The sequence below is a fragment of the Neomonachus schauinslandi genome, chromosome 11, assembly GCF_002201575.2.
Source record: "Neomonachus schauinslandi chromosome 11, ASM220157v2, whole genome shotgun sequence".
NCBI classification, from domain to species: domain Eukaryota; kingdom Metazoa; phylum Chordata; class Mammalia; order Carnivora; family Phocidae; genus Neomonachus; species Neomonachus schauinslandi.
Genome location: NC_058413.1, coordinates 68,573,243 through 68,594,836, shown reverse-complemented (window position 1 = coordinate 68,594,836; position 21,594 = coordinate 68,573,243). Strand labels below are relative to the sequence as shown.

General features: G+C 36.0%; 1 protein-coding gene across 2 annotated transcripts in view; it reads left to right on the top strand.

Annotated features, from left to right (window-relative positions):
* The window catches only part of NOX4 (NADPH oxidase 4), a 177,356-nt gene that overhangs the window by 100,350 nt on the left and 55,412 nt on the right, over positions 1-21,594 (top strand). For both annotated transcript variants that reach the window (XM_021679096.1, XM_021679095.1), the window contains exon 12: positions 7,068-7,128. In XM_021679096.1, the coding sequence (XP_021534771.1) occupies positions 7,068-7,128 (61 nt within the window). The remainder of the gene's footprint in view (positions 1-7,067; positions 7,129-21,594) is intronic.

Here is a 21,594-nt window from a genome sequence, read left to right as displayed (position 1 = left end):
CGCTTAATGACTGAGCCACCCAGGCGCCCCTAATAGGGGTTACTCTTGCTGCTGTGTTAAGATTAGATGAAGGGAAATGAGCAGAAGTAGGACGACCAGTTAGGAGGCTGTTGTGGGCATCCAGTTGAGGTATGATGATGGCTTGGACCAGGGAGGTGACAGTGGAGCTGGTGAGAAGGGGTCAGATTCGGAATATATTTTAAGTGAGCACTAACAGGATTTCTTGATAGCCGGGGTATGGAATGTGCAATAGAAGAGTCAAGGTTATCTCCCAAGTGTTTGGTCTGAGCAACTGGGGCTTCATTGAGCTAGGGAAGGCCATGGGGAGAGCAGGTTCTGATGAGTGTCTGTAGAGCTTAGTTTTGGAATGTGAATTCGAGATGGCATTTATTGTGCTTTCATTAAATATTTGCTGGGCTAGTCAGCAAAGTCACTGATCTCAGCAATCTCAGCTCTCCTTTCCACTGAACAGGTTATTCCTGCATCTAGAGCCCCTTCTGGCCTACCTCTACTTGTCTTTGGGTTTGTGGAGGAAGAGTTGCCTGGCTTGTGCTTGGGGTCAGATGATTCTGGGGGTCAGGTTATCTCATATACAGACGTGAACACAATTCCTCTTTTTCTTTTTTTTAAATCATAAGCTGAACCCTGGCTTCCTTCTATTGCCTCTGAGGTCTGTTGTGAGGGAAAGATGGGCTTGCTTCTCAAGGTGATCCCCTTTATGAAGATAGTGGGATTTAAGCTTCATATGTTTCTTCCATCAGTTTCCCAACCACCATCTCATCCACATTTCACCATGCCAGATTTTGTTGACACCTCTCCATTGTTGATATCATACCCCATGTTATCTTTGCTGTTTTAATTTGTGTTTTTGTATTCCTAAACCATCATTTTAGTGTTTTGTTTTTTTTGAGGGAGTTGAGATAAATACACACATTCCTTCACAGTTCATAAACATTTCATTTACATACTCTTCCAGGATCTTTCTGTTTAAGATGGAGTCTATTTTTTCATGCAAATATACGAGTAAACACTAATCTTTTTTTCTTCAAGTAAACAAGTAGACATTAAAATATTGTATTTGTCAAAATGTTTAGAGTCATGATGTTGCATTAATTGTGATGGGTTCTGTGCTCCTGGCTCATTATCTCCTCTCTTACTTTTAGAACAATCCTCATTTGTGAAATTGCATGAGCTCCTAGTATAGTCTCTGGAACACTTTGGATTCATGTTTGAATGTATGAATAAATTATAGAAGAATTGTCCATCGTTGAAGTCCTTATTCATTCTCAGGTTAATTCTCCAATATTTTACTGAACTGATGATATTTGAATGCATACCCACTATGGGTAAGGTGCTATGGAATATAAAGTACTGACTTAGAAATATTTCTTGATCTCAAGACATTGTAAATATATTTTAATACAGAAAGAAATTACATAGAATTAAAGAGGTGAACCATAATAAAGGGCATAGTAAAATAATTTAGAGGGTCAAGAAAGTGAGGAATTTTCATGGCAGGGGAAATCAGGATTTCTTCATGAAAGTGGTGGCATTTGAGACAAGTCTTAAGGATTTGCTAGAGTACAGTATGAGAAATGGGAATGGAGTCATTCTACATGAGTAGACTAGTAAGTGGGAAAGTGAGAGGCCAGGGAAATGTATTAGCTGATCCATGTTGGCTTAGCTGGATTAGAGTGGTCGAGGAGGAATATGGAATATAAAGTTGGAAATAATTTGGAACATGTGTGGTTATAGACTGTAGGAAAGAAGGTGGATGTTTTTCCTTAGGAGGACACAAAAGGTTACTCGATAGGAGATTGCTGTAATCAGACATTTTCTTTGGTAAGGTTATTTTAGAGGACTTGAAAATTGATTAAATGCTGGCAGGGAGAGATATATATGATATTCCTCTGCGACTTGAGCTTCTGCTCTGATAAGGGCATAGGTTCTATGTCCAGAGTAAGAGAATCAGGAAGAGAGGACAATTTGAAAAGTAAGATAATGAGAATTTTAAATATAGAGTGAATTTCAGGTGGAAACGTCTAGCAGGCATAGAAACTAGAGCTTTGGAAGAAGGGGTTAAAAATAAAACCTGACAATATGATTAAAGACTCATATTCTGTGATCAGTTTCTCTAGCTTAAGAAATTTGGTATATTGAAAATAGAGCGTTTAATATAGTAACATCTACTTTAGAATCATTTTTTTTTATTATTGCAAGATTCTTGATTTAAAAACAAACACATTGTGGCTTTTAAATTTCTTTTCCATGTTGAATAAATCATTCTGCAGTGATATCATTTTTACATGTCATTCTCAAATGTAAGATGATTACGTAATATCTGTTTATATTTTTGTGGGACTGTTATAAAATCATTAGTCATTTGAGCACTTTAAAAACTCAATGCCATATTGAACAAATAATTTGAAGGAAAACATTTTTACTCAAGGATATCAAAATAGAAATTCCTCCAGGTCTGTTCTTTCGTACAAATTTGGTCACTTTATTTTCTTATCCTTAAACTGGGTGATGTGTATTTTGGTACATATATTATGGTCAACATGAGCCGAACTCTTTCTCTTCATCTAGGAAACTTACGTGAGACTAAATTGAGACTCAGCAATGTCTTATTGTTTACATTTTAAATTAGGTTTTTAAAGATTTTATTTATTTATTTGAGAGAGAGAACGAGATAGAGACAGAGAGAGCATGAGAGGGGGGAGGGTCAGAGGGAGAAGCAGACTCCCTGCTGAGCAGGGAGCCCGATGCAGGACTCGATCCCGGGACTCCAGGATCATGACCTGAGCTGAAGGCAGTCACTTAACCAACTGAGCCACACTCAGGCGCCCTTAAGTTAGGTTTTTAAAATATTTAAAATTATAAACATTACAAAGGCTAATAATAAATTTAAAAAGGAGATGTATATGATTTGATGAAAGGAGATGAAAATGATTTCTCATTTTCTGTCTTCAGTTTTGCTTCCCAAAAGTTAATATTCCTAATGCAATATTATGTATTCTTTTCAACTTATTTCTCTGTATAGGAAGAAACATTCATATCTGTTTTTATTTTAATAATATAAGCTTAAGTACACATATTATCCTGAAACTTTTTAAACTGAAAACTTGTCATAAGCATATTTCCTTATTAATGTTCTAGGGGAGGTAGATAGCCATAGATATCTGTACTTTACTATTTCTCTTCTTTGAGAAGTTTTTTTAAGCACTATTAAAAAGATAGTGAGGAGACATATCTAGAAACAAGTTGCTATGACCGATGTCAAAAAGGTCTGTGTTCTCCTCTAGGATTTTGTTGGTTTCCTGTCTCACATTTAGGTCTTTCATCCATTTTGAATCTATTTTTGTGCATGGTGTAAGAAAGTGATCTTGGTCTTGTTTCATTCTTTTGCATCTTGCTGTCCAGTTTGGTGTACACACACACACACAGAAATATTATTCAGCCATAAAAAAGAATGAAATCTTGCCATTTGCAATGACATAGATGGAGCTAAAGAGTTTTATGCTAAGCAAAATAAGTCTGTCACAGAAAGACAAGTATCATATGATTTCTCAAAACAAACAAGCAAAGGGAAAAAAAGAGAGAGAGAGAAACCTAGAAACAGACTCCTAACTATAGAGAACAAACTGATGGTTACCAGAGGGCAGGAGGGGAGGAGGGGAGGGGGGGTATGGGGGAAACAGGTGATGGGGATCAAGGAGGGCACTTGTGATGAGCACCTGATGATGTATGGAAGTGTTGAATCACTGTATTGTACACCTAAAACTAATATCACACTGTATGTTAACTAACTGGAATTTGAATAAAACTTTGAAAAAATTAAAAAAAAATTAAGATAGTGAGGAAGCATTAAAGAAGCACTACACTATGTTTTAAGCAATATTAGTGAATCTGAACATTTTTTTGTGCAAAGCTACTAGAATGTGATTCTAAGATCTCCAGTCATTGTTTCAAACCACACGTGCTGAAACCATTCTGTGTGTTAATCTGGCAGGCCCCCTTCAAATTTGAGGCAATATGATTAGGCAAAGACTATGTTAAATTCTGTGTTCTTCTTCCTAGTTAGTTTGAAAAGTATCAGTAACTTATAAAGGTATTATACCCAGAGTTTGAGAGAAACAGTACTATGTTTTATCTCTTCAAAATCAGGTCAGACTTAAAAACTGTACGGATACATTTGGCCAGCCTCACAAGAGGGAGGCTTGTAGGATCCTACAGGACTGGAGGGGATGTTATCACATGTGAGTCTCTTTTACAATGTTTGCACTGAAAAAAGGGACTCGAGATATGAATATTTGAGAAGAAGTCAGATGCACACTCAGGCACCCCAAGACTAACTTTTTTGCTCTCTCTTCTGATACCTTCTTGGCTTAGATCTTCTTTTTATAATCTAAGGGTTAGTTCAAAATGAGGGAGACATCAAGTGACTCATGGACAAAACAGATTGGTAGCTTGAGACTCTGTTGGGGTTCTTGCTTTCTGCGAGCTACAAATTTTGCTGCATAGAGGCTCTGGCCAGCGTTAAATAGTATGAAGTAAAAATGATGGGTGGTTTTACAGATCACACCATCTTACTAATGGTATAATTATTAAGATATACTAGTCAACAAAACTTAATGATCTCAGAGTTATTAAAAACCAGAATGCAAATGAGATAAATATTAGAGTCACAATTATAAATGAAATAACATTTTAATAGTATAAATAATATTTAAATAATATCATTTTTTTTTAATTTTATTTATTTATCAGAGAGAGAGAGCACAAGCAGGGGGATCAGAAGGCAGCGGGAGAAGCAGGCTCCCCACTGAACAAGGAGCCTGATGTGGGACTCGATCCCAGGACCCTGGGATAATGACCTGAGCTGAAGGCAGTCGCCTAACTGACTGAGCCACCCAGGCGTCCCTAAATAATATCATTTTTATAGTATTTTTTACTTCTTTTAATATTTTTATCGTACAGTAATGATTCTATTAGAAACACTGATTGCAGAAGAGTAGTTTGGAAATTCCCCATGTCACATCAATTCCCAGCCCTGACCATTTATTACATCGTGTACTTTTTAGTACATTTCTGATTTGTGGTGAACAAGTGAGCAATACCTATGTTTTTATTTTAGTGTTCTCTCTGGTTTCCAAGCTTCCTTTCTTTTTTGACTGTGCGTTCTTTACATTTCTCCACGGTGTCTTCATCTCCCCTTATTTCCTCTTCTTATAGCATCCCAATGCTATAAGACCTACATATGACCTACATTAGTTGGCTGACACAGTGAGCTTGAGGATCTTGACTTGCTTTATGCAACCCATTCTCCATCACAGGGCCCCAGGACCACATAAGACTTCAGCTCATATTTCCCCTGAATTCTTATTGTTGTACGTCGATTCTAGTAATCTTTAACAAATAACTTTTCTTCCTCCTACTCCATTTGATTTCTCATGTGACCCTTACCCATTTTCCACGTTTGCCTTAGTGGAGACAGTGACTTGCCATAGTTAAGAACAATGTAGTCAGATAGACTTGGATCCAGACTAGGTCTCATCTTCTTACTAGTTGTATGATCTTGGGCAAGTTCATATTTTTAAGTCTCAATTATTCAGTTTCCCTAACTATGAAAGACAGGGATTATTGTGAGATTTTGGAAATAAGGAACTTGGCACTGCCCTTGGCACATGATACTCAGTGAAAGCTTGGTAGTTACAGGTTTGAGAAGTTACCAATGGAAAGGGGGGACTAATTTCTGTAAAAATCAGGAAAGGACAAGATATTGTGTGATAAGAAAGGGATGTTTTAGGAAGTAGGACAGTTGAAAGAACTTTTATCATACAGTTAAAAATAATAGTGTGTATAAAGTTATTATCCATAACCCTTAGGTTAGATGTGTTTTCAGAATTCGGAATTTTGTGGATTTTAAAAGGTATGTATGTTTCATATATTACATAAGATCTCTAGCAGGATATGGGGTAACATTCTTAAACAAATGGATATTTTTTTTAAGATTTTATTTACTTATTTGAGAGACAGAGAGATAGGGAGAGAGAGACAACATGAACAGGGAGGAGAGGGAGAAGCAGACTCCCCACTGATCAGGGAGCCCTATGCCGTACTCAGTCCCAGGACCCCAGGATCATTACATGAGCCTAAGGCAGACTCAACTGACTGAGCCACCCAGGTGCCCCAACAAATGGATACTTCTCTAGGAAAACACTTCTGTATAAATTTTTATACAGAGGTATTAGCCTCCCATCATTACCCTCCCATAAATTCAAGTCCGATAAATGCCACCAATTGAGTTATGAAAAAACTTACTTTTCACAGCGTTTGAATCTGGGGATTACAGTTGAGGGATTGGAGTTCTGAAAAATAAAAGGAGATTCTGCATTTCCTTATTGTGAGCCAAAAATTATTCTCTCATTTTAGTGATGTGGGTGTTTTCTACATTTTGTAAATGTGGGGCTGCAGATATTTTTCTTACTTCCATAGCCACACTCATTCCTCTTCCAGCTACCCTTGCCAGTTCACTCCAGACTATTTCTTCTGAGAATTAAGGGAGGGAAGGAAGTAGAACTTTTTAAGTAGGAGTTTCCTTGTTGGACATGGAAAACTCAGGTCATGTTGGGAAATGTTTTTTTCTTTATTCCTGGAATTTGTTAAGATGTGAAGTGTATAATAATATCTGGAGAGCAAAAGCAAAAATAGTCCCATTTCTTCCTTTATGGTTAAAAGCTCTGTCCTCTTAAATATTTTAACTCAAAAGGCATTTTGGCAATATTTGTTGTTAAATGTGAAATACTGACAATTTTAGACTATGTGTATTTTTTTATATAAATACCTATGGGTTTTTAAAGAAATGTATACTGACTTACCGACGGGTCAACATTGCTTTTTTCTTCCACTAATGAGGATCTATATCGATTTTTAGTTCATTCCTTTCTATTTTCTATGGATTTGGGGGACTTGCTATGAGAATGAAAATTGTAATTAAATCATAGTTTAGTAATACATAACTATTACTCAGAATTGATTCCAGGGGTTTTGTTTTTGTTTTTTAGTGTCCTACTGAAACCAAAGCAACATTTGGGGTCCACCTTAAAATAGTAGGAGACTGGACAGGTATGTGGAACATAGAGCTTTAAGGTACATACTTTGAGAATAATGGGTCATACAATAGTTTGCATGTGTTTAAGTAGTACGACTACTAGCATATATGGAAATGTGTATATGTTCTCAAGCTGTTGTTTTGTTTTCTTTCTTTGCATATATAGTTTTGATAGTCATTTTCTTTTTGTAGGATGCATTTTTGGAATTCAAATACCTTGGATATCAATAATTGTCAATAATGTATTGTTTGCTCTGTTTGCAAATCATTGGTTTCTGTCTACTTGTCAGGTGCACTGGCAATAGTGGGAAGAATGAAATGTGTTTTGTAGAAAATATGATTTTAAAATTGGTTGTTGGTTTTACTCTCAAAATAATCAACACCTGGAATTGGGATTTATATTGAGATTTAAATCTTCCAGTTCTTGCATGACTTTTTTGTGGTATTACCTATGTGTATATATCAACTCCACAGCATCTTTGGAATAGTGGTCATTTTTAATAGCAAATCTATTAGTGATGTATTACTCATTTATTCAATAAAAATTTTTGTATTATCTGAGAGATGCATTATATTAAGAGTTCTGAATAAATAAATGAAATATTATTCATTCTTCTATTCTCCTGGTCCAACACAGTGACTGAAAAGTGAGTGCTCATCAAATGTTAGCTTGTTGGCTAGTTGTTTAGTTTGGTTGTTCAAAAGAAAGAATGCAGATTTGGACATGAATGCAAGTGTAAATAAAAATATTTTCTAATTGAGTGCTAAATTAGGAGCAGGAAATTGGAAAAAGGTAGATTAGTAGTCTAGGGTTATAAGAGGAGCTTCACAGAGAAGAGGGACTTTGAGCTGAACCTTGAAAATCAGGCAAATGAAGAAGGAAGTAGGTCATTTTGGTAAAATTCACAGCATTGTCAAAAATCAGGGAGGGTAATGCATAAACCATATCTGAGAAAGGTGAGTCAATCAGCCTAGTAGAAGCAAAGATTTTATTCTTGGGAGTACTATGGAAAAGACATTGAGAGTCAGCTCAGTGCAGATCTTGAATGCCTTGACAAGATACTAAAATAACTTAGAGATGCTAGAGAACTTCTGAAAGATTTGGAGCATCATAACAAAAATAGTATTAATAATTTGCTAGTTGGATGGATTAGAATCAAGGAAAGACTTACTGGTACTGGAAGGCAGAGGAGAAGAGTCAGTGGAGGGGTGGGAATGGAAAGAAGACTAGAAGGAATGGATTTGCAAGCACAGGTTTAAGAAGTTAGCACTGGTAAGGGGGGACTAATTTCTGTAAAAATCAGGAAAAGACAAGATATTGTGTAATAAGAAGGGGGTATTTTACAAAGAAAGACATTTGAAGAGCTTATATCATACAGTTAAAGATTACAGTGTGTAAATTCTTTATCTATAGAAAGGGCAGCCATCTTGGAATTGGAGACTTGATGAAAATGGAGAAAATAAACAACATAGTATTTAATGGGCAAATGATGAGATTAGTCAAAAGATCTTTGAGCATTATGACCTATTCAGAATTAGGAAAAATCAGGCTTCAATAGATATAGTTTATTTGCTTACACTCAAAAGAGATCACGGTAGCCCCTTGTTAGAAAAACACTGGGGTAATATGAAAATAATAATTCTCATGATAAGCCCAGAACTAGTTGACATAATCATAGTTGTTTTGCAGTATTTGACAAATAAAGAACAAGTAAAGGTCTTCTTTGCTAAGAATCCCAATCAAATAAGAATTAACCAGTAATGAATGGTAATTGATAAAACTCTATATCTGAAGGGAAGCAGCACAGTGAAGATATAATTTAATGCATCACGGTAAGGAGAAGCTTCATGATGGATTGTTACTAGCTATTGTTACTGAGTTTCTTCATAAAGTTATTTTCTGTTGTCAGTAGCTCATTAAAATAAATGATTACCTCATAATTTATTTCAATCTTTCCTTTTATGAACACCTACTAGTTTTAATTTTATCCTCCTTTTTTATGTACTGTGCCATTGAGGGAGAAACAAGATCATTCTATTCAGAGTTCAGTTCCAGTCAGATGCATTTCAATTAATAAACCTTCGTGGTTGTTGACTTTAAATATTTGTTGACTTGGAAAAAAATGTCAAGCGTTCATGCATAAAACCCCTAAATGATTCTGCACTAAATAATGTCTGGCACTTCAGTTCAAAAAAAGGTTTAGCTATCTCAAAACAATAGAATTATAATTATGGAAGGAAAACTGGGAACATTACTCCTAAGATCGTTGGGTTTTGGTCTAAAAGAATTGATTAAATCTTAGTATTAAGAGCAATAGGGGTAGGAAATACCAAAGGGGTGCTTAAAATTTGAGTATCAGCGGTTTGCCTTTCTAAACTGACAGATATTTTACAGTTATCTTTTTCTTCCCTGAAATATGTTCTGCCTTGGGCAGGTCGAAAGAATAGGTTTTATACTGCCCCATGGATGATCTTTCCAAGACTAATCAATGATACCCAGCAGCAAAGTGACCAAGAAGCAATTTAAGCAGCTGCATATCCCAGGACAAGGAGGCCTCAAAGTTTCAGGTTTATTGTCTAGCTTTTTATTTTAACCAGGACTCTTGTTGTACCCCTTAAGTATGTGAAAGACTCATTAAGTTTGGAAGACCCTTCAAACCTCAAACACGATTTAGGTTTTTCCTTGAAATGATGGTGGTAGAGTGGGTAGACTGAATTACTCAAGGGGATTTATCATCATATTAATATTTTGTTGCTTTTCTAGAATCAGTCATACTTTCCAATTTCAATACATGGTCACAGATTGCCTACTGGTTTGATTATCATTCTAACTATCCAAAATGTTTTGTTATTTTGTGCATTAGATGTCATTACTATTGAATAATGTCTGAGATAATGTTATACTGTTGGTTTTTTTAGTGTCTAAATAGCTTAGAGAGGTTAAGTTTTACTACAAAAGCATTATATGCATAATATCTGCATTGAAATTAATCTAAAAATTTTGTCTCTTTTCCAGTCAATAATTAATGGATTGACAATTGGATAAATATGCAACAGAGGGCTTATTGCATATATCATATAATAGCTTTTCCTTGAATCAGGGGTATCAATTTCTATCAATTTATTGTCTATTGGATAGTATCGCTATAATCAGAAGATATGGTTCACTTTGAGGATCAAAAGTGGTAAAACAGGGCCATATAACATCATGAATTTGCCTTAATACATAATACATTGATACTCATAGTACAAGTAACCTTAGATAGAACTTTAGTTGAAGACTAGACCAAAAAAAGAGTTGATAATTCTCTCTCTATTTATTTCTATGTCACCAAATTATCCAGGTATATATTATACTTCATCTAGCTGATTGTTTATGAAAAGATTAAAACAGAATATGTGTAATGCATTTAAGGTATTTTTTTTTCGTTTGGGGAACTCTCTACAAGTCAGATTATGACCACACAAATTATAATAATGTTATTATTTTCTGAGAACGTGTTTTAGAACAATTGTGGCATCCACCTTATACCACATGTATCTGTGAATGGCTTTTGGTGGCTGTAAAAAAAAGCAAAAAATTAAAAATACTCTTCTTGAATACCAACCCTATTTTGGAGGACATGCCCAAAAAGCAGATCCAAAATAAGTTTGAGCAAACTGGCTTTTTTGAACAGCACAAATCATACTTGGATATATGAAATATCTGGGTTTTACATAATGCATGTTCACATAGTGTAAGGTTTAGCTTAAGCCCATAATAAATATGAGTTTTCAATTGCTACATCTACAAAGGAGTGACTAGAAATACTCTTTGTTGTTGTTTTTGTTGCTTTGACTAGCAAATTAACATGGTTAGACATTTGTGGAAGATAACATTTAATCTCTTTGTTATTTAGGCTAATAATAGTTATTAAATACCTACTGTATACCAGACACTGCATTGTGTCTGGAGATACAGAATTGGCCAAAACAGACAAGGTCTCTGCTCTCCTAGAGACTGTATTCTAGTCAGTAGAGATCTCCAATAAACAACAACAACAATAAAAACAAGGTATAATATGTTAGATAGTGATAAATGCTATGAAGAAAAATAAAGGTAAGGGAGTAAGAATGATCAAGGGTGGGAGTGCTGTTTTAGACCGGGTGTTTAGTTACATACAAGGAGATGAGGGGATGTCAGGTGGATTTCAGGAAGAAGTGTATTTAGACTAAAGAAAGAGTAAGTGCAAAGTCCCTGAGGTGGGAATAAGTTTGGATACTCAAGGAACAGCAAGGAGGCCAGTGGGGCTGGAATAGAGATGGAGAGGGAGAGAATAGTAGGAAATAGATCAGAGAGGTAAGCAGGGCATTGGACACTATAGGCTATAGGAGGACTTGCATTTTTATGTGATTGAGAAAAAAGGCATGGTTTAGAAATCTACATCTGAATGATACTATTTTGTTTTAATACATACTACCTAGTGGTTGTCAGGCTGAGGTTATTTACTTATTTTAAATGATTGCATTTAGGGAGAAGGGGGAAAAGGTGGGAATTCAGAGAGTGGCAGAAAACAGGTCAAACTTTTTGTTGGGGTGGGGAATGTATCATCATTTTAATGATGCTTCAGTAGTGGTTTTATCTCCTGCCATATGGCCCTTGTTTACGGGGTCTGGTAGCCTGGTGCCCCATCAAGCCCCTATGATGGTAGTAGCTTCTTTCTATTCTCTGGATTTCCTCACGGTCTTTTAACTTCAGTTCTTCCCTCACCTAAGTTACTAGTTCCCTGTATTAAATTCCTTCCACTTAAATTATGTAGTCATTCCTGGTTTTGGTTGGATTTGTACCATTACAGGAGGTCTGCAAAGCCTCTTTGAACAGAGCTCTGAATCCAGAGGAGTAATAATGGGGGAGATGAGAGAAAGCATAAAAACCCTGAAGCAGGCAAATGTTTGTGATCAAGGACCAGTTAGAAGTGCATTGTTGCTGGAACTGAGTAAGTGGAAATGTTGTAGGAAATAAAATCTGAGATTACCCATGGACCAGACATGGTAGGCACTTATGGACTTCAGTTTTATTTTAAATCTTATAGAGAATCACTGGAGGATTTTGATTAGGGTCTGACTCACATTTTAAAATGGTAACTCTGGCTTTTGTACAGAGAATATGATGGGGGTAAGCTAGAGTGGGAATTAGGTGATGAGTTTAGAGAGAAGCCCTTGCTCCTGTCTAGACAAGAGAAAGTGCTAGTTACACATAGGGTGACAGTGACAGGGTCATGAAAAGTGGATGGATTATAAAGGTATATCTTACAGCTATTGTTGACGGATTGGAGGCAGGATGTAAGAAGAGTTAGGAATCATGGGGTGCCTGAGTGGCTCAGCCGGTTAAGGGGCCGACTTTCGATTTCAGCTCAGGTCGTGATCTCAGGGTCATGGGATCAAGCCCCACATTGGACTCCACGATTAAGGTGGAGTCTGCTTGAGATGCTCTCTTCCTCTCCCTCTGCCCCTCCCCCTGCTCTCTCTCTCAAATAAATAAATAAACTCTTTAAAAAAATTTAAAAATTTTAAAAAAAGAAGAGTTAAGAATCAGAGATAATCTAAGTATTTAGAGTAAGTAAGTAAGTGGATGGACAGTGCTGCTGTGTATTGAGTTAAAGAACTTTGTGGCATATCAGGGAGCACAAGAGTGGGCATTCAAATTCCATTTTGTACAGTTTAAATTTGAGATGCCTCTTAGACTTTCAAAAAGTAAGGTTGAATAGGCCATTGCATGTGTGAATCTGGAAGTCAGGGTAGAGATCCAAACCTGGGAATTATTGTATTCATGGATCAGCTAGAATAGTAATTCTCATCTATGTAAGATTTATAAACATTTTAATATACATTTATATATATCTTACATAGTATATGTTATGTGTTTACATTGTATTTGCCCTGTATGTCATTACATTAATGTACATTTTACAGCAATTTATATTCATTTTATAGCATTTTATATACCCACTTTACATTCTTAAAATGCAATTTACAGATATTATGTACACAAATGATTTTTAAAAACCAATATATTGGTTATATTGGTCCTAACCTTAGTATAAAGAAGCTATTAAAATAAAATAATTTATAGTAAATGATTTACATTTCATATTTAAATTTTCAAACATGACTATACTAGAAGTCATAATGAAATGTGTGACTTAACCCACATATAGAATGATCATGAATAAGACAGTTCTAAATACAAGATCCCAATACAATTGAAATACTATGAACACTATTTTCTTTATGGTGTGATTCTCCAAAATAGTGAACTTCTTTTGGTTAAGTTCTAGACACAATAGTTTACAATATTACTGCAGTTTGCAGGGTGGTTGCAATCTTGGGATTTTTTAGTGCCTATTTAGGTCATGTAAAAACTTAGCATTTTTGATAAATGAGTTTTTCATCTACATGAATGTCCAGCAAGTCGTTCGAGAAACAAGCAGGAAATGGGATAATTCCTTGTTACGTAGCATCCCATCCTCCACAATGTTACAGGATATCTAATGTCTCCAACCCCTACCCTTCAAACTTTAGTAACTGCTGATCATCATTGTGAGAATCAAATTGACTCCCCAAGTTCTGAAAGCTGCTCCTCCAAAGTGGCACTGTCCTATCAAGAGTAGCTACTTTAAGAAATATGTATAGATAGAGAAGAAGTATAACAGGGTCCTGAGACTTTCAACACATAGAGTCCAGCAAAGGTGACAAAGGTGGAGTGGCCACGGAGATAAGAGGGAAATCAGGAGAGTTGAATCCTGGACAGAATAAGACATTTTTTCAAAAAAAGAGGCATTGATCAATTGAAACAAATGCTGCTTCTGAGAAGTGGAGTAAATTGCGGACTGAATTAATGACATTGAGAGCTGTGTTTTTAATGGAGTACTGGGAACGGAAGCCTGTCTGAAGTAGGTCCAAGAGATAGTAAGAGAAGTAGAGGTGGTCCATACAAACAAACCCAGTGATATGTTGGGGCCAGCTCCTGTGAGCTCATTGGATCATTGAGTGCTTCTCTTCCAACTCTTTGTCCAGTGATGTTAAGCTTAATAGCTTTAAATCATCACAGTGTATTTATTCCACAGAAATTGACAGATATCATAAAAAAAAGGATTTAAAAAAGACCTGGCTGTTAAATATTTGCCAAAACACCACTGGGCAAATTCTAAGGAGTTTCGATATAAAATGGAATAAAGCAATAAGTCAGGAGGAAGGAAGGAGGATTTAGGGACAAGGCAGATATAAGTTAAGAGGACATATAACAAATACATATGTAGAAATATAAAATATATACACATACACATATATTTAATTTGAGCAACTATATGTTTACATACTTCTGGGAACAATGAGAATGAAGTGAGAGGAAAGAGTTGATATTGCTGGAGTGATAGAGGGTATAATCACAGAAGCAAGGTCCACACATGCCTCTTCATGCACTCCAGAAGAACTGGATTCACTGCAAGTGGAGGAGTTGACCGCAGAGAAGGCAGCTGAGCAGTTCATGCTTCCTAACAGGAGGGAACACAGAGAAGATGGTTGCAGAGCATGGCTACAGATGGATTGGGGGTTTGGAGTAGAAGGAATGGGATTTCTCTTCTGGTTCCTTCTGTTTCCTTGGTGAAAAAAATAGAAAGGTTATCACTGAGACTGAGGATGGAGGAAGGTATGCTGAATTTTGAGGAGATGGAGGAAGGTATCATGTATCATTTGAAATAGTAAGTTGATGAGTGAAGCACAGCAGCCCTTCTGAGATGTGCCAAGAGGCCTACTAAGATATGTGGTCCAAAATTTAAGTGAGACAGCTCAGAATAATTGTGAATTTTTCCAGGCATGTCCAGTTCTTCAGATTAGCTATTGTGCAGGTAGGGGCGGCGGTGGTGGTGGTGGATTTTACCAGCGTTGGTCTACTCCTGATTGAATTCACTATGGCTGTCATCTCCAATCCATTCTCTGCACTATAGCCACTGAAGCTTCAAAGCCTGAATCAAATTAAATCATTTCTCTTGCTTCAGTTACTTTAATAGCTTCCCATTGCTCCTAGGATAAAGATAGAAAATCCTCATGATGGCCTAGAATGGCCTCTCTGCTGAGGTCCTGACCTACCTCTCACCTTGATTGAACTGTTTCTTCTTCTCTGCACTACAACAACATTGGCCTTTTGGTTCATTTTTGTTTTGCTTGCTTCCTTCCACCTTATCTCTATCCTGATCCATATGTTAACAGTACTCTCCACCACCCTGCTCACCCCTACTCACACATGTGCCTGGGATCTTTAGATCACAGCTCAGGAGTCATTTCTTCTATAATAAGCCACCTAGACAATTTTAGGTGTTCTTTCTTATATGCTGCTATATTTCTGTTCTTAAGGGCACTTATCTCCATTAGTAACTATATATTCAAAGTGTTATCATTGCTGTAGCAAGTTTCCTCCAATAGAATCAGCATAATTATGGTAATAATCTTTTTGCTCACCACTGTATTGAAGGCCTATTAAAATGGTTATTCCTAGTAAATGTAATTATTTGTTAAGAGAGGAAGGAAGGAAGGAAGGAAGGGAGGGAGGGAGGGAGAAAGGGATGGACAGAAGGAAGGAGGAAAGCAAGCAAGCAGGGTGGCATATCCTCTGTTTCACCAATACTCACAAGCTAGTGGGGGCAGGAGTCAAGTATATAAACAAAATGTAATGCTGTGCTCTCTAAAATGGAGGATGCAGATGCTTCTGGGAGGGAGAGTTAGGAGGCTTTCTAGGGCAAACTGTGTCAGGGTAAACAGGACATGTCCAGAGTGGGAGATTATTCCAGGGAAAGAAATAGCTTGAATAATGGCTCAGAGGTGTGAACTATCATGGAATGTGAGGAAAATGTCATGGTGTTGGGAGGCCAACCTGGGGTGGTATCCAGAGGTCATGTCATGGAGGAGCTTGGAATTGCTAAGAAGTTTGGTCTTTTTGCCTAAAGATGTTGCTGAAAAATTGAAGGGCTTTAAACAGGAACTGAAGTAAAATTTGCACTTTATATGAGTCACCTTGCTGGTATTACACAGATTGGCAAGGAGAAAGACCAGGTTAGAAGCAAAGACACCAAATTAAAGATTTGTCCAAGGAAGCTGAGGAGATAAAAAGTTGTGTGGAGCAAATGGTGTATAGTGTCCAATGTAATAGAGCCAAACAATAACTATGGGAGAACAGTAACTCTGGGGTTACTGCTAACCTTATAAAAATTATCTCAGTGGGAAAATGCAGGGGAGAGGCTTGGGGATGGTATGGGTTGCTGTGAAATATTGAGTATTTTAGACACTGGTAAATTGACAGAGTTAGTGTACAAAAGAAGCCCATAGCAAATGGGTTAAATTATAAATTCTTCCTATTTTTAAATTTCCCCTGAATTCTGAGAGTAACCAAATTATAGTGTGGTCTGGACTATGGTTAGCAGTGGGAGATGAGTAGCAAATCCATATGCAATTACCTGTATGTACATTTAGGTGGGTCTGGGTCAGGTTGAGGATTAATGTTTTATGTCTTAATGTTATGTATTACTTTTATAATGGAACACTGTAATTCTGGTCTCATGTGAGCCTATGTGGAAATCATGGAGGACAATTAATTAGTTAATTTGATGGAATTCAACATAACTCATTTGTTATTGTAATATATCATTCAATAAATATGAGCTGGAGTTAAATTTCATATTTCATAACCTCAGAAATCAAGGAAATTTTCCTATCAGGGAAATGAGTAATTTATATTATAATTTAAATGCCCATCTGCTCTCAGGAGAGAGGGTGATTTGTTTTCCCCTTGGTTTCTCAGTTGATGGACATGAAATCTGTGCTGTCGTTGTTTCGTAGATGACAGCTCACTTATAATGCCACAGAATCTGTAGAGACAGCTCAGTAAAAGATTGGAATTCTATACTCATCAAGTTTTTTTCTAGTTCAGTCATTTTATGAGCCCAAAGATGGGGGAAAATGTGCAATTTTTGTTTGCTAGCCTATAAGAATTGTGACGTTTAGTTCTTGGAAATAAGCAAATCCTACAATTTTTGGGCCTGGGAGTAGAGTTATTATAGCAAAGTGGTTTGTTTGCTGTTTTTATTATGAATTGTTTTGTCCCTAAGAGAAGTTTGGACTCTGGGTTATCTAATGTTTTTTTCTGCTCGATTTTACTCTATAAAGAAAATAACATGGGTGCCTGGGTGGCTCAGTTGGTTAAGCGACTGCCTTCGGCTCAGGTCATGATCCTGGAGTCCCGGGATCGAGTTCCACATCGGGCTCCCTGCTCAGCAGGGAGTCTGCTTCTCCCTCTGACCCTCCTCCCTCTCATGCTCTCTCATTCTCTCTCTCGCAAAAAAAAAAAAAAAAGAGGAATTTTCTTGGTAATATGATTTCTTAGGAATGTCAAAAATGTGACAGTAATGTACTGGGTAGCCAAGAACGTGTATGTCATTTTGCCAAGTTAGTCTAGTGTCAATGAACTAAATAATTTCCAAGAAGCCAAAAAGTCAATGATTGTGTGCCATTATCATGATCATGAGGAACATTTGTAAGTACACATTTGTTTGTTGCACTTGCTAAGCACTTTATGAGGGAAGCTAAATGGATATAGTTCCTGTTCTCTAAATGTATCATAATTTTTAAAGCAAAATTATAACTTGATGGATTATGATGCAGATAGGTTTGTAAATGTCATCCAAATGAACACACCTAAGACTTTTAAGTGTGTTAATGCCAAAGGAAGGTGCTTATCTCCTGTGGATTCAGAGCCAACTGAGTCAGGGAGTTTTGGGAATAGCATCCAATGAAAATGCTGCCACTTATGATTTTTCAACTTTAACAAAGGAAGAGGGTTGGGATGTAATAAACAGATGTAAATAGAAGGTAAAACTAAACTCTTGTATGAAATGAGATTTTTAAAAAATTTGGAGGTGACAAATAATGGCCATGAAACGCTAGAGAACCCCAAGAAATGTGCCAAACTGAATAGTACAATAGATAGCTGAGTAAGTAGAGTTAAAATTGTCAGCTATAGTGTGATGAAGAGCTTAAAAGTAGGAGGTGATCTCATTTTTTTGTTGGCACTGTATTGAGAAACTAGTAAATGTCTTGGGTGCCTCTATCAACATAATTAAAGAGGAAAGGAAAGAAGAGATCTATATAAAAAAACTTTGCATATTCCAGTGTTTTCAGTGACAATACCTAGTAGAAAGCTATGCCTCTAATTAGAACAAATAAAATGTATTTTAAGAGTTAGATATCCTTCAAGGAATAGTCAAGTGATTTGTCATCCTTTGTTACCCCAGCTCCTTCTCATTTATGACACAGTCCTCCGAGTTTCCACTTTCACGATAACTGAAAATCTTTTGTTGCTGCTGGAATGGCAGACTCTTCGGTAGCCATTTGAATATTGTGTCTTCTCTAGTTGAGGTAGTGTACTCAACTATACAGACTTTCAAGCCTGGCAGCGAACATAGCAGAAAAGACAACCAGGGCCAAGATCCAAACCAATACCAATGGGACTTTGTTTTTTTTTCCTTTCTTTTCTCTTCTTTTTTTTTTTTTTTTTTTTTTTTTTTTTTTTAGGTCAGGGAAGGAATTTACATGAATAAATATTCTTATTCTTACTTTTTCTACAGAGTAGGAACAAAAGGCAGCATTTCCAAGTTATCTTTCAAAAAGGTTTTTAGTTGTACTGATTACATATTATATTTGTTTGCTTATTTACTTAGCTGGAGGAGTTAGCCTTTATAAGTAAACCTTTAAGAAAAAGCTCCCTAGGCCTATTGAAAACATTCATTTGGTGTTTATTATTTTTACCATATTAAAAAGAATTCACAGAGGAAAAAAAATCTGATTTAACTTCAGTGAGAACTGAAAATCAAGCAATATCAAGAAAATGAAGGATTCTTTAAAGGATGGAACAGTGTAGAGGGACATGCTATGTTTCTAGATATAAAGTCTGAATATTTAAAACTGTTAATTCTCCCCAAGATAAATTATAGGCTTAATATAATTTCAATTAAAATCAAAATTCAAAGTAAAAAATAATTATCAATGCTTATTTGAAAAAACAGAAGAAAATAACTAAAAATAAATAACAAAAAGTCTAGAAAATCTTGAATGACAAGATTAGCCCTATTAAAACATGTTATAAAATGAAATAAACTTTACAAACTAAGAATTTGTAAGGATAAAAGATGTACTTAGGAACATGAAGCTATTAAGTGGATCAGTTGAGATTTGAACTCAGGCTCATTGTATGCTAAAAAATGTGCTAATTTACTTGCTTCCTCCTATAATGTTGAAATACTTTAAGCACTATGTTACTAGAACAAAAATGACAGGAAATCTATTAACAAAGAAAAATAGATATCCTAGAAACAGACCCTTTACTACACGAAAATACATATCATATGATAAAGAAAGGTCCATAAGTCAATATGAAGTATTAGTTTGTAAATAGCTAAAACAATCGTCACTTAACTATTTAAAAAAAATTAAATCTTTACTTCGGATGACCAAAAATTAATTCCAAATAGGTTAAATATTTTGACATAAAAAAGTTAATCTATCAAGAAATCGGAAGAAAAGAGAAATCAACAGCAATCTCTGGATACAAAAGGCCATCTATTCTAGAATACATAGAGAAAACTAAGTAGATTTAGCTATGTAAAAATATAAAAATCCCATCAAAAAAGAAAACGCAGTTGAACAGAGAAACATTTAAAGCAGTGACTCACTAATACCATCAATACATAAAGAGTCCCTTCAATTCAATAAGAAGCTGAAAAAGGAAATGGATGATTACATGAACAGAGAAAATTGTAATACTATTCAAATAAATGTTAATTAGAATAACTAGAATACTATATTTTGCCTATTAGTTAACAGATTTTTTTTTTTGTTGATAATATTTATTGCTAGTGAGGATGCAAAATACTGACATTGGAAATGCATATGCAAAAAAGAAAACCAGAGGGATCAAGGAAAACCCAAATTTGTCCAATGAAACAACCTAACAAAGGAAGCAGATTCATATATTTGCTTGTTGCTTTTCCCTAATCCATTTTATAAGCTTGTTTTTTGACCAGGAGATCCTGTATTTAAGAGAAGACTCTCATATGTGGCTGGTTTTTATAAGCTTGAAAGGACCATATATTGCATGCCATTAATTTTGTTAGCCCAGGGTTTTCAGTTAGAACTTCATAAAAACATAAAAGAAAATGCCCAGTTTCTTTGGATCTTGGATAAAATTGCCTGTTCCTTATAGAATATGCACCCAGCAGGTATTCAGAGTTTGTGCAGAAAGCAGGAACTGAGTTATAGTATCAAGCTGAGCCTTGATCACTTTGAGGTGTTTCTTTTGTTGAATGCCAACATTGTTAAAAAAGTGCATTTGCTGTGACAAATGAAAATATAACATTTTCCTTAAAAGGTGAATTGCTAAGTAGCAATAACGTGTTTATCCAAAAATGCCTCTCTTATTTGCTTTCACTTTCCTTGAACCTCTGTCCTTTTATTTTCCCCCTGTCAGTTTAGTTGTAGTTTAGCCTCTGTGGCAATGGAAGAGAATTTATATTTTATAAGAAAGCTAGTGATAGACATTGCTTCATTGATGTATTTACAGGCCAAGAAATCTGTCTACAGTTCTTTCAAAAGCTGCTTTTGATTTTTTTTTTTAAAGATTTTATTTATTTATTTATTTGAGACAGAGAGAATGAGAGAGAGAGAGCACATGAGAGGGGGGAGGGTCAGAGGGAGAAGCAGGCTCCCTGCTGAGCAGAGAGCCTGATGCGGGACTCGATCCAGGGACTCCAGGATCATGACCTGAGCCGAAAGCAGTCGCTTAACCAACTGAGCCACCCAGGCGCCCTGATTTTTTTAATAGTATGTTTAACAAGTAGGACCCAGAATAATGAGTATTAAAGAAACAGACTTTTATCACTGTGCTTCCTCTGGAAATAAAGGATCCATTAAATAAATTTCCATTGTATAATACTGCCTTGCCTACGTTCAGACCTTATAGTGTTAAAAGTACCAGGTGTCCAGGTATATAGACTATGTATGACCCTGCTGCCTTTTTTTTTTTTTCTCATTTTGTAATTCTTAGGCAAGAAGAAAGTAAGGGAGGGAGTACAGCATTTTCTCTCCCAAGAATGAGGGAGAGAAAGAACACTGAGGCAGTGGAAAGAATACTGGACCATGAATTTGCGGGGGGAGGGGAGGTTGCCTTGTTTTTTTTAAACCTCTTTGCCTCTTGCTAGCCATGTGACCTTGGGCTGGTCAGTCCACCTGGTTTTTAGTTTCTTCACCTACAACATACTGCATTGTGGGAGTTTTCTCATTTTTCAGCTCATTGCTTATGTAAAGCTGTATAATTCTTTTCAGAGAAATAAGTTCTAGAATGTGGATAATTTAATAAAGTAGGATATAAAGTAGGAATGATAATAGATTAATTTTGG